This window comes from Haematobia irritans, chromosome 3, assembly GCF_050003625.1.
Source record: "Haematobia irritans isolate KBUSLIRL chromosome 3, ASM5000362v1, whole genome shotgun sequence".
In the NCBI taxonomy this organism is placed as follows: domain Eukaryota; kingdom Metazoa; phylum Arthropoda; class Insecta; order Diptera; family Muscidae; genus Haematobia; species Haematobia irritans.
This window is the reverse complement of record NC_134399.1, coordinates 37870897-37885636: the sequence shown is the minus strand read 5'-3', so window position 1 is coordinate 37885636 and position 14740 is coordinate 37870897. Positions and strand designations below refer to the sequence as shown.

Sequence of the window (14740 nt, the reverse complement as noted above, 5' to 3'; positions counted from 1 at the left end):
GCAGTAAATATTTGTTACTATTTGAGCATTTCATACATTAAAAATGTAAGATTTCACTTGTTTTCTGTGTTATCAATTCTCAGCTGATGGCAGTGTTGCATATTTTTGGAGATGTCCTGGATAAACGAGTACTTTGTTTTCTTCCAGTCCGTGACTGCTTAAGGTATTCAGTGCTAAAAGAAAACAGACCTTATGTCAAATAAATTTTCTTGAATTTGTCGAAAAATATTTACTTAGTTTTGTGATATCGGCGTAATGTCAGCGTTTTCAATACTGTTTGACCACAATTTTGTAAAAATAATCTAAATTTTAACCAACATTTTTCTTCCTGGTGGGTCAACTGTTTTTTCAGTGTATCTTTTTGACATTCTATTAAAGAAACATTGCTTTTGTAAATGCTGTTAAGTCAAAAATACGTAATATTTCGAAATTGTATCTTCAGAAGCTAGTTACGTGGAATGTTTTCTAGCTTTAAAAAAAATAAAATTTAATTTGTGATTTTTATTTTGTCGTGTCAGATTGGTTGTATAGCCCACTGTGCGGTGCTTTATCCTACTAATCGAAGAATGAAAGACCAGCCACTATTATAATTAAAATCTCGTTTTATAATAAATTAAATATAATTAAATAAGAGCAAACATTTATTTTAATATTTTAGCAGACTTTGTATATTTTGAATTATGATATTTTCTCTACGTTTGTAATTACTCACTATATATTTTCATCTTCTTTGTAGACATTTCGTCATGGATTTCCCTATTCTCCAACGACATTTGCATTTGATCCAGTACAAAGGCTGTTAGTAATTGGCGACAAATCAGGCAGTCTAAGATTGTAAGTAAAGATGATAGTGATAATCCGAGAAAAAACGAAGATCGGTGTGATAAAATTTGAGTAGATAGGAAAAATTGTATGATCTGATTATATCAATTTACTACGGAATTAGATATGATCAGAGCTCAATTGTAGTATAGATCTAATGTATGAGATATAATTATATCCATTAGATCTGGTTGTATTTAATTACATATCCGTAAAGGAGGCCAAAATGTTGATCTCTAAATTTTTTCTTGGAAAGAACAAAATTTTTATTTAGTTTATTTGTGTTTTTAGAAATTAACACTGAATTTTCATCTATTAGATTGGGCCGCCCTGGTGTGGATACTCATGTCAGTCATGAAGGTGAATCTGTATGTCCAGTGATTCTATCCGAATTTATAGTCAATGATGGAAAATTGGTAACAGTGACCGCAGATGACACAATACATTTGTGGAATATACGCCAAAAAGTACCTCAAGTCATTCAAAGCTTAAAATTTCAACGAGAAAGGTAAGTAAATTGAACAAAAAATACACACAAATATATAAAAAGCTTTTAATAAGTATTTATGACCACACGTTTAAATGTTTGGTTAGTTGGTTTTTGTATGAATTAAATAAAACTAATTTATTTCATATTTTACTCAACGTTTCGTTGGTTCTTTCCAACTTCATCAGGAGTGTTTTATTGAAAATCCTAGATACAAAATTGCACATATTTTACATTGTTCTATGGCGTGTATAATAAGCTCTACTTACAATTAGTTTTACGACTTCTTATTAATTAAAATAAAACTGGACATCACGACATATATTTTAATAATAATTAATAATAATAAGTAAAATAATTGCAGCGAAACCCCTTATACTATTATCACAGAATTGAACACTTTAAAATATTGCAACTGAATAATGTAGATTTGTGTTGTCTTTATCTTTCTTTATCTTTCTTTGTGTTAATAGATGTTTTTATTCTCTCTTGTATAAAAATTTTATTTATAAAAATGCGTCTTCTTCTAGATTGTCTTTGGACCGATATAGGGTATTTAGTCCATTGTGATACGGATGGTGGTGATTCTCTGTCTTATCAATGAGTCCTACCCCCATAAACTACCTGTGAAAAGCTTTTTGGTGTTCGGTTGAAACTGGGATTGAACCCCAAAACCTTTGTATGCAAGGCGGGCATGTAAACCATTTTTAAGAAAAAATTTCTTTGGTTGACATATCTCGTTCTTTTTACGAATAACAGGTTGGCTGATAAGTCCCCGGTCTAACAAAGAAAAACACATTTTTTTGTCAAAATTCGTTTTTATTATTCAACATAGTTCCTTTCGAGAGCGATACAACGATTATAACGACCTTCCAATTTTTTGATACCATTTTGGTAGTACTCCTTCGGTTTTGCCTCAAAATAGGCCTCAGTTTCGGCGATCACCTCTTCATTGCAGCCAAATTTTTTCCCTGCGAGCATCCTTTTGAGGTCTGAGAACAAGAAAAAGTCGCTGGGGCCAGATCTGGAGAATGCGGTGGGTGGGGAAGCAATTCGAAGCCCAATTCATGAATTTTTGCCATCGTTCTCAATGACTTATGGCACGGTGCGTTGTCTCTTCTTCATATGGGGCCGTTTTGCCGCGATTTCGACCTTCAAACGCTCCAATAACGCCATATAATAGTCACTGTTAATGGTTTTTCACTTCTCAAGATAATCGATAAAAATTATTCCATGCGCATCCCAAAAAACAGAGGCAATTACTTTGCCAGCGGACTTTTGAGTCTTTCCATGCTTCGGAGACGGTTCACCGGTCGCTGTCCACTGAGCCGACTGTCGATTGGACTCAGGTGTGTAGTGATGGAGCCATGTTTCATCCATTGTCACATATCGATGGAAAAACTCGGGTGTATTACGAGTTAACAGCTGCAAACACCGCTTAGAATCATCAACACGTTGTTGTTTTTGGTCAAATGTGAGCTCGCGCGGCACCCATTTTGCACAGAGCTTCCGCATATCCAAATATTGATGAATGATATGACCAACACGTTCCTTTGATATCTTTAAGGTCTCTGCTATTTCGATCAACTTCATTTTACGGTCATTCAAAATCATTTTGTGGATTTTTTTGATGTTTTCGTCGGTAACCTCCTCTTTCGGGCGTCCAATGCGTTCACCGTCCTCCGTGCTCATTTCACCACGCTTGAATTTTGCATACCAATCAATTATTGTTGATTTCCCTGGGGCAGAGTCCGGAAACTCATTATCAAGCCAAGTTTTTGCTTCCACCGTATTTTTTCCCTTCAGAAAACAGTATTTTATCAAAACACGAAATTCCTTTTTTTTCCATTTTTTTCACAATACAAAATTTGCTTCACAAAAGACGCTCTATCTCACAAACTAATTGACTTACAGACGTCAAATTTTGACACGAATCATTTGAAGGTTGGTACTATATAAAACTGATATGAATTTAATACTAGCGACGCCATCTATGTGTCAGACCGGGGACTTATCAGCCAACCTGTTATGTGTAATTCCTAAAAGGAAATCCATTAATTGTTGAATTGATGGTGCTATCTCGCTTTGTATAAATCCGATCGGATTCCGCTTACAGACGTCAAATTTTGACACGAATCATTTGAAGGTTGGTACTATATAAAACTGATATGAATTTAATACTAGCGACGCCATCTATGTGTCAGACCGGGGACTTATCAGCCAATCTGTTATGTGTAATTCCTAAAAGGAAATCCATTAATTGTTCAATTGATGGTGCTATCTCGCTTTGTATAAATCCGATCGGATTCCGCTATATGGCGTCACTAAAAAGTTCTTCGGTCAGTTTTGTGATTGCAGGATTTTTTAAAGACGTTTTCTATTAATGTGAAATCATTTCCATTCATTTCATAGGGAATCGGGTCGTGTACACAGAAAAAATACTTTTTGTCTTCAATCACGAAATTAATTGATCCAATTAATTTTTAATAGAAACTTCTTCAATTACAGAAATGATCGTACCAATCACCAACGTCAATTAAACAATTATTTTTTTATTATTTTATTTAGCCTATAGATACAAATATCCTTACAGACTACTTTATACAAAATTAATTGATCCAATTAGAAAATTTAATTGATACTATTAATTTCTGTGGTTGATTTTTGTTTCAATTAAAAAAATTGTTGAGCCAATTAAAATTTTAATTGAAAATTTTTTTTGAATTCAATTAAAATTTTAATTGGAACAATTTTGGGGATATTTTTGTGTGGGTGTACGTGCATCACTGATTTGGACAATGCATCATCATATCAGGTCATTTTTATACACTGCTCCACACTGTGGAACAGGGTATTATAAGTTAGTGCCTATGTTTGCAACACCCAGAAGGAGACGAGATAGACATATGGTGTCTTTGGCAATATTGCTCAGGGTTGTCCGTCTGTCAGTGAACACATTTTTGTAATCAAAGTCTTGTTCGCAATCCAATTGACTTCAAATTTGGCACAAGTTTCTGGTTTGGGTCAGAATAGAACCCTATTGATTTTGAAATCGGTTCAGATTTAGATATAGCTCCCATATATATCTTTCGTTCGATATGCACTTTTATGGCCCAGAAGCCAGAGTTTTACCCTGACTAGCTTGAAATTTTGCACAAGGAGTACAATTAAAAGTATAGTCAAGTGTGCTAAACTTTATTGAAATCGGTTCAGCTTTAGATATAGCTCCCATGTATATATAATTTCCGATTTGGGCAAAAATGGCCAAACTACCCATATTTGCCTAATAAAATCGCCAAACTTGTAAAAATGACTTAAATTTTCCTATGCTTCTAATACATATCTTTTGACCAATAAATTATAAATGCACTTTTGCGAGAAAAAAGAGCATGCCCGGTTCTAAAGATTTTGTCTTTATGTTACTTTAAAAATTTTGGTATTGATTCCGAGCCAAAGAAGCGGAGAATACAAGTAAGGATACTTTTAAGACACAATTCTCTTTTAAATTTGAGTTTTGTGTACTTGCTTGGAGGAAGTAAATTTTAATTTTTGGCTTTTTCAGCTTTGGTTCTTCATATGCTATCAAAGTCTTTTAAAAACAAGTTAACGACAACTTTATTTTTCAAACTCAGACACGACATCCAGTAGAAATTATGCAATGTTTCAAGTAAAAAACGTCTTTAAAATAAAGTGTTGAAAAACATGTCCTATTTTTTAATGATTTTTGCTTTGTAGTCCAGATGCAAAAATGCAACAAATTTAAAGACAATTTCATTAAATTTAAAGAATTTTTCTGAATTATTAAAGTCAAGTTGACCTCAATCCAAACATTTTTTCTTTCATGTTATGATACCCATTGTAAGTGAAATCACTTAATTATAAAGACAATACGACTTCATTGAAATGTTTATCGACTTTTGAACAAGGAAAAAAAACTTTATATTAGAGAAATGCGTCTTCTATGCGAAGCAAAATTTGCATTCGTATTTAAAGACATGAAATCTTTGACCTCACGACAATATTTTTTTCAGTGAAGTTGCCTAAAAATTGCTTTTGATGTAAATATCTCCTATATTTTTTTTTTCTAACATTGTGTTCCGCCTAAGGGCATTAGTCGACTTAAATTTTAAGTCTAGAGATTTTGTAGAAGTGTAATAAAATGTTGTCCAATTCGGGTCAGATTTAAATATATATATGGGAACATAACCCATAACCCTTAGCACCTAACAAATTTGAAGAATTTGAAATGGTATCAAAAGGTGACGAAAGTGTACCAATTTGGGGGCAAGAGTCAAGAAAATACTGACAATACTGGTCAAATATACGACAATACCCCCAGAAAAAAAGACATCCAAGTTAGTTATTTGTTGTTAAATTTTATTATCTTTATCGAAATTTTCCACAGCCCAATGAAATTTTCATTTTTATAAGTACATATATCTCAAACATTTTATGAAATAAACGTGGGTATAAAAATCAATGCAGAAGATTCCCAAAAATAGTAAGAATGAACTATAGGTTAGGTTAGATTAAAGTGGCACTTAGACTATTCAGCCCATTGTGATACCACAGCGGTGAACTTCTCTCTTATAATTGAGTACTGCCCGATTCCATGTTATGCTCAATGACAAGGGACCTCCTTTTTATAGCCGAGTCCGAACATTGCAGTGAAACTACTTAGAGAAGCTTTGAAACCCTCAGAAATGTCACCAGCATTACTGAGGTGGGATAATCCAACGCTGTAAAACGTTTTGGTGTTCGGTCGAATCAGGAATCGAACCCACGACCTTGTGCATGCTAACCGTTGCACCACGGTAGCTCCCTATTATTACATGGTCATGATTATGGTTAAAATGCTCATGATTTGGCGCCAATTTTTATACCCTCCACCATAGGATATTAACTTTGTCATTCCGTTTGTAACACATCGAAATATTGCTCTAAGACCCCATAAAGTAATATATTCTGGGTCGTGGTGAAATTCTGAGTCGATCTGAGCATGTCCGTCCGTCCGTCCGTCTGTTGAAATCACGCTAACTTCCGAACGAAACAAGCTATCGACTTGAAACTTGGCACAAGTAGTTGTTATTGATGTAGGTCGGATGGTATTGCAAGTGGGCCATATCGGTCCACTTTTACGTATAGCCCCCATATAAACGGACCCCCAAATTTGGCTTGCGGGGACTCTACGAAGAGCAAATTTCATCCGATCCAACTGAAATTTGGTACATAGTGTCAGCATATGATCTCTAACAACCATGCAAAAATTGGTCCACAATTATATATAGCCCCCATATAAACCGATCCCCCGATTTGGCTTGCGGAGCCTCTAAGAGAAGCAAATTTCATCCGATCCGTCTGAAATTTGGTACATGGTGTAAATATATGGTCTCTAACAACTATTCATAAATTGGTCCACATCGGTTAACAATTATATATAGCCGTCATATAAACCGATCACCAGATTTGACCTACGGAGCCTCTTAGAAGAACAAAATTCATCTGATTCAGTTGAAATTTGGTACGTGGTGTTAATATATGGCCTCAAATACCCATGCAAAAATTGGTCGAAATCGGTCCATAATTATATATAGCCCCCATATAAACCGATCCCCAGATTTGACCTACGGAGCCCCTTGGAAGAGGAAAATTCATCCGATTCGGTTGAAATTTGGTACGTGATGTCAGTATATGGTATCCAACAACCATGCAGGAATTGGTTCATATCAGTCTATAATCATATATAGCCCCTATATAAACCGATCCCGAGATTTGGTTTTGGAGGCTCTTGGAGGAGCAAATTTCATCCGAGTCAGTTAAAATTTGGTACATTGTGCTAGTATATGGCCGTTAACAACCATGCCTAACTAGTTCCATATCGGTCTATAGTTATATATAGTCCTCAGATAAATCGATCCCCAATCACACAAAACTGGTCCATATCAAGTTCATAATTGTATATAGCCCCTATATAAGCAACCCCCATATTCCAATTCTGGCTCTCTACCACGTATGGACTAACTCACAACTTAGAAAACGATGTTAAGAAGTTTTAAGATACCACAACCCACGTAATTCGATTGTGGATGACAGTCTTTCGTAGAAGTTTTTACGCAATCCATGGTGGAGGGTACATAAGATTCGGCCTGGCCGAACTTACGGCCGTATATACTTGTTTTTTTTTTTTACGAGAGGATGTAATTTCGTGAAGTGAAAAAGTGCACCAGGGAATTAAATTTTCTTGGTTTTAACAACGCTTTGCGAAAATCTGAAAAAATAGAGTAAAATTTAGTGCAATTTTTGCACGAGGTAGTTCATTCTTCCTATAAAACAGTTTACTTTTTGTTTCTGTGCAAATGGATCGATTTTTTTTTGTTACACATTAGCGATTTGCTAATATATAACAAAACTAGTGTGATCTTTTTAAGGCCATCTTCCGAAACTTATACACCGCTAGATATATATAATTAACGCTCTCTATTGGAAAAATAATGGATTTCTTTTGGAAAAATAATGGATTTCTTTTATATCTGTTTATGTGTACGGTAATGAACTTTGCCAAATGTTTTCTTAAGTTGCATCTCCTCTTTCTTTAATTCACTAAGCCCAATAAACCTGAGAACTTTGAAACTTTTGTTTTGTGGAAGAACAAATCGGGTCATAATTACATATTAATGGGCATTTGGTAGTAAAGTTGGTTAACATGTGGATATAGTAGCAATAATAATAACTTACATACCATACGTATAGAAACAACATGCGTGGCTGAAGAAAAAAAAAGCAAGTTAATGTTTTTTTTTGCAATAATAAGGCAGGTCATAGAAACATAGCTACCACCTATATTACATGTGATGATAATGGAGTGAGTGGTTTTCATGGAAACTACCAATAAACAAGCAATGCAAAATCATTTCGAGGTCTAGATCACACGCGACCCAACCCTCTGAGTGTGTCGAGTATACATGGTCGTCGTGCCATATTTACATAACAGTTCAATGTACTATTTGACTAGCCAATCGGGGCAATTAAATCATTTATCCCAGTAGGCATGAGTTTAGTAACCATAAAGTTTGTTGGGAACATTTGTTTGATTTGCAGTAGTCGGAAGATTTCACGTACTCAAAAGAATCTAAGTAGGTTAATTATATCCTAAAGTTAAAGTACATTTCTTCCATTGTTAGAGAAATTGCAGATTACATCAGACTTTCTTAGACAAGAAGGTCATTGGGTTACCAGTTGAATCATCCAGATGGCTTGAAACCCCTTAATGTGGGTTTAATATAATATTTGTCTTCAACTTTTTTGGTTTAAATCCCCCTAGTCCCCTAAGGTAATAAGACCACACATTTCTCCTACTCCTTAAAGAAAAAGTTGAAACATGAGGTGCTTGATTGCTTCCTTCACATTTACATTGATTGACTTCTGCAGTAGTATGCAGAATTTATATTGGTTATTAAAAAAGTTCTTGCGATTTCTAATATCAGAACAGCGGGTATACGCATGTACACTATCAGAGTATTTCCAAGTTAATTCCAAATTTTGACATCTAATACCTATGTATAAAGTTATTAATGAATTTATTTGTTTGTTTTTTCTATTTCTTCCTTTAGAGTAACATGCATTCACTTAGCGGTGGCGAGCAAATGGCTGTATGTTGGCACAGAAAAAGGCAATATCCATGTCGTCAACATAGAAACATTTGCCCTTAGCGGTTACGTTATAAACTGGAATAAAGCAATTGAATTGTAAGTTTAACTTACTTCAAACTTTTAAAAATATTAATTTTTTATTCATTGTTGTCTAATTATAGGGGTAGATCTAATCATCCTGGTGCTGTGATTGCATTATGTGATAATCCAATAGATGCAAATAAAGTAATACCGAATTGCTTAAGTGATTTTGTCAAAATTATATCATATTTCAAATTTTTTTCTTCTCCACAGTTGTTGATTGCATACGAGTGCGGTTTGCTTGTCCTTTGGGACTTAAAATCGAAATTTGCAGAAATTAGATGGGTATCTGCAGATCCGGTGAAATCAATAGCATGGCATTATGAAGGCAAATATTTTGTATCCTCGCATAAAGATGGTTCCATATGTTCATGGCCCATGAGGGCGACACCAAAACCTCAATCTTTAGTCTATCCTCATGGTATGTATGGTTTATTGTTCTCATAAAACTATTATTGAAATTTTTCAGCGAACCAAGCATTTAAAAAATTGTAGATAGAAAGAAAATGGTATTTATGGTGGTATTAAGTCTTCTAGATTTTTGACTTTTCATATATGGAATGAATTGGTTAATTACACTAGTTTACACTGAAAATTTACACTTAATGAGAGTCGACTTTTGATCTGCTGAAATGGAGAAAAAAAATTTAAAAATTTTTTATGGAACAGTTTTTGAGATATCCCATTATTTTTAGTTTTTCGCTCTTTTTTCCTAAACAAATTATATATCGAGAAGAATGTTCCAATTACATCGTTACTTAAATGAAAGGTATTAAGATGACGAATAATCGTGTATAATTGGATCTGTTATAAGATAAGTGGTTCAAAAAATATCGATGCGAAAAAGCCAAATTTTTTCAAAAAAAAAATCGTATTTTACAATAGACCTTTTCCGCCAGAAAAGAATAAACCATTAAAAGGGTGGTTAAAATTTTAAGGGCCGATGTTGATTTTGAATAAAACACAAACTATTTAGGAAATTATTGTAATTTTATTTTATTATGATATATTGGTATTACTCATGTGTGGAACAAAATATCGGCCAAATGGGCGCCGCGACCTCGGTGGCACACCTTCATCCGATGGTCCAAATTTTCGATGAAGCTGAGGCATTAATGTGCCGAATTATCGCATCCTTTAGTTCTTGAATTTTTGCTGGCTTATCGACGTACACATTTTATTTCAAATAACCCCAAAGAAAAAAGTCCAACGGTGTCAAATCACGTGATCTTGGCGGCCAATTGACATCACCATTACGTGAGATAACACGGCCATTGAATTTGTTGCGCAAAAGAGCCATTGTTTCGTTAGCTGTGTGGCAAGTGGCACCGTCCTGCTGAAACCACATATCGTCCACATCCATATCTTCCAATTCGGGCCATAAAAAACTCGTTATCATCTCACGATAGCGAACACCATTCACAGTAACTGCCTGACCGGCCTTATTTTGGAAAAAATACGACCCGATGATGCCGCCAGCCGTAAACCGCACCAAACAGTGACTCTTTGTGGGTGAATTGGTTTTTCGACAATCACTCTTGGATTCTCATTCGCCCAAATGCGGCAATTCTGTTTATTGACGAATCCACTGAGGTGAAAATGTGCCTCATCACTGAAGATGATTTTCTTCGAAAATTGATCATCCACTGCTGCCATTTCTTGGAACCATTTAACACGTTGTTGGATTGTGTATCTCTCCATGGTTCAAATTGAGTAAGTGTGAAATAGAGAAATGTCAAATAAAATTCGGAAAAAAACTTGGCATTTAGGTGTGGTTCACATTCAACATCGGCCCTTACAATTTAACCACCCTTTAGAAGAAAAGCGACCTCTATAATTGCGTGATTACAACAGGCACACAGGCGGACATAGTTAACACATAACCCCTGCTGATGCTAGAATCAGAGAACTGAATATAAAGATTAGTGAAATAGTCAACGAGCATAAGCGGAACACTTGGTTAGAACACCTGAAGCTATGTAACTTAGGCACGGGAAGAGGTAATTTGTGGTCAACAGTGAGAGCCCTCTCGAACCTTACTACAAATGATGACCGATCCGATGAGATGCGCCAGATTTTTAAACCGACAGTTTATCGAGCATCCCGAGAGTGATAGAGCAACAGACTCGGGTAAAGGTGAATCGTAGAGACCGAAATACCTTCTCTCGCCAGTAGCCAAGACACTTGAGACACTACTCCTCCCCAGCTCTGTGGACAATTTTCTAGCTACTATCCATCCACATGGATTCCGTAAAGTACATGGCACGACGACTGCTTTGCATGCCATTTTAGCATACATTATAGGGCTCGACCGAAGCCAATAATCGGTCGAAGCCGATTATTTTCCTGAAATTTGTACTTAAGGAAATTTGGTGTGTTCAGTATTGGCATATTTTATTAAACAAACACATAAAAACACCAATAAAAGATAATTCATTCAGTAGTTCGATTATTATGACAAGAAAGGATTTTTTTTTTATTTTTTAGGTTTTATTTGGTAAAAAAGGTAATTCATTCAATGGTTCGATATTATTATGACAAAAAAGAATTTTTTATAATTTTTTTTTACGTTTTATTTGTACTGGGTGTTTTGACTGAGATAAATTCAACACTATGACAATTCGATATGAAATAAATTATTCAAAAAGCTTCGGTTAATTGCCCTCTTGACGGCGAAGGCAATAATCGGCCACGAATCGGCCTTCGACCGAAGCCGATTCTTCGGTCGAGCTTTAATACATTAATAGAGGACTGAACCAGCCCAAGCCGTGTCATAAGTCTTCGTGGCATTCGATACGGTCAACCATGCCAAACTCTTTGGAATATCGAGAATAAGTCCCTACCGGCAGGAACCAAATAATATTGAGTTCTAAATTTTCTGTGCGGTCGCCAGTGGTATGTTGAATTTAGGGACAAGAATTCGAGACCCCTTAGAGTAAAGCAGGGAGTTTCCCAAGGTGGGGTGATATCTACGGCATTGTTTAACCTCTACTTGTCCTCTATTTCACCCCCTCCTGACGGCGTCAAGATTGTATCATACGCAGACGACTGTACAATCATTGCATCCGGACCCAATGTTGATGACATTCGACATCTGATACAACGTTTACCTCTCTAATCTTACCAGTTATTTCACTGCAAGAAATTTGAGGATATCACCCACCAAATCCTGCCCGATTCTTTGTTAAGCTCAATGGCAAGGCACCTCCTTTTTATAGCCGAGTCCGAACGGCGTTCCACATTGCAGTGAAACCACTTAGAAAATCTTTGAAACACTCAGAAATGTCACTTTGATACACTCAGAAATGTCACCTGAGGTAGGATAATCCACGGCTGAAAAACTTTTTGGTATTCGGTCGAAGCAGGAATCAAACCCACGACCTTGTGTATGCAAGGCGGGCATGCTAACGATTGTATCATGGTGGCTGTCATCTGTAACCAAGGGCCACATGACACTCGTCACCTTTTCGCATGTCCATCTTAACCCGTCTCACCGCCGGATCACTCTGGACACATCCCATTTCTTGATCTGGATACTAGCTGAAGTACCAAAGCATAGAACAAAATGGATAAAACTACATTAAAAACTGTTACATGAAGAATACATATATACTTTATATAGTCGGAAATCGATTATAACCCCATCAACATTCTGTAGAGGTTGTTAAAAAAATTTAGTAGTGCATGTAACACATATACTCCTAAACCTGGCTTTGTGTCGCAGATACGTTCCAAAAAAACACGACGCAAACTGAAACGACGCAAAGTGAATTATGAGTTTCTATGGCAAACCATGCAAAGATTGGAGACAGATAACAACGCAACTTCGAAAATCTAACGACGCAAAGTGAAAACTAGTACTAATTCAGCAGCGACGCAACTTGGAAACAACGCAAAACGAAACTATGCAAAACGAAACGACGCAAAGCGAGGTCTAGTATGCAAAACGAAATTAATGCCCTGTCCCCAAATCTCATATGAAAGCTATATTTCGTATTTCAAAGTCCGATTATTAGATTTTGAAGATTAAAAAAGCCTGCTTGGACTTTTTTTGACAAAAAGCCGAATAGTCAATAAGACAATTTCCGAATCTTCCGTGCATAACTGGAAGTATCATGTCACTATGTTTTTTGTTTTTTAATTATTACAATTTTTATTTCTTTTTTTCTAGCCAAAACGTTGAGAGAAGGAACAGTTGAAAAATGCAATCCCATTTACAAAGTTGATTTGAAAGCTTCTCAATCTGGGTAAGTACAGTGTACAGCAAAGACACCGATGTTATTGTATATGGTTTTGAATATGCCTTTATGGATTTTTCAGAGAAACATTTACGATTTTTTCTGGTGGCATGCCAACAGAGAAAGGAGCAAAATCCAATTGTATTACTGTTATGGTGGGGAAAACTACCACCGTTTTGGAAATGGAACATGCTGTTGTTGACTTTATAACACTTTGTGAAAACCCTTGGACGAGTGGTATTTTAGCATTTTTTTTTACCTTAATGAGTTTGAGATTTTTTTCTAATGGATTTTTTTTTTACAGAAACCCAAGAACCGTATGCGATAGCAGTTCTTCTGCAGTATGATTTAGTATTAATAGACTTACTTACACCCGGTTTTCCATGTTTCGAATCGCCTTATCCCATGGACTTACACGAATCACCTGTTACATATTGCACTTACTTAACTGATTGCCCCTCGGATTTGGTTCCTGCTTTTTACTCTGTTCGTTAATTATGCAAAAGAATGAGGACATGCATTTTTTATGGACTGCATTTTTTTATATTTTCAGGTTGGCCGTACTACGACATCTAAAAAAACTGGTTTCTCCGAAAGAGAATGGCCTGTATCAGGTGGAGAATGGTCACCAGCGTCTTGTAGTTATGCCGAAATTGTCATAACTGGTCATCAAGATGGTACATTAAAATTTTGGGATTCTGGTGCAGGCACATTACAGGTATAGTTATACTAACCATATGAAAACGTTAGCTACAACGTCTATGTATTTTTGTGTTTAGATTTTATATAAACTGAAGACGGCAAAGATATTTGAAAAATCCAAATCCCTACCAACAGACAGTGGTGTGGAACATCCATTGGCAATTCAATTAATTCACCTTTGCTCTGTATCAAGACGTTTATGTGTTGCTGGTGCAATGGGCCAAGTTATTTTATTTAAATTTCGCAAAGTTGAGACCACTTCAGACATTTTGGTTCTGGAGATTCCAATACTCTTTGAGAACTTTGATGATATTTATGGTACTAGTCCGGAATGCGATTTTATTCCACATCAGGTTCAAAAAACCGAATCCAGCGAGTCCGATAAGGTAAAATTTTAATATCCTCCTATGTTTATCAATTACGATCGATTAAATAATTTGTTTTTTTGCTTGCAGACGGACAATGTATTGCGTGTAAAAACAGGAGCACAACGAAAGCCACCAGGGTTTCAGACACAGTTAGTTTGTTTAACAACTGGCCCCAATAAGAGAATTGTCCAAGTGACATCGTTATGTATCAGTTCTACATATGGATTGTAAGTATAGAATCCAAAACTTAGATAAGTGAATTTGGGGATATCAATAATTATGGTGTATAGAAAGATTTAAAAATCGGTCCAAAATTCGGCACATGAAGTATGCCAGTCTTACTCCCAGCATTATTCTAACCTAATTCCCTGAAAGGAATTGTTTTCACCTATC

At 35.6% G+C, this 14740-nt stretch overlaps 1 protein-coding gene across 1 annotated transcript in view; it reads left to right on the top strand.

Annotated features, from left to right (window-relative positions):
* The window catches only part of Tomosyn (syntaxin-binding protein tomosyn), a 180507-nt gene that overhangs the window by 82527 nt on the left and 83240 nt on the right, over positions 1-14740 (top strand). The window contains exons 3-13 of the mRNA XM_075303157.1: positions 737-834; positions 1142-1330; positions 8920-9054; positions 9120-9183; positions 9253-9460; positions 13211-13286; positions 13360-13514; positions 13582-13763; positions 13831-13995; positions 14057-14365; positions 14435-14574. Coding sequence (XP_075159272.1) covers positions 737-834; positions 1142-1330; positions 8920-9054; positions 9120-9183; positions 9253-9460; positions 13211-13286; positions 13360-13514; positions 13582-13763; positions 13831-13995; positions 14057-14365; positions 14435-14574 — 1721 coding nt within the window. The remainder of the gene's footprint in view (positions 1-736; positions 835-1141; positions 1331-8919; positions 9055-9119; positions 9184-9252; positions 9461-13210; positions 13287-13359; positions 13515-13581; positions 13764-13830; positions 13996-14056; positions 14366-14434; positions 14575-14740) is intronic.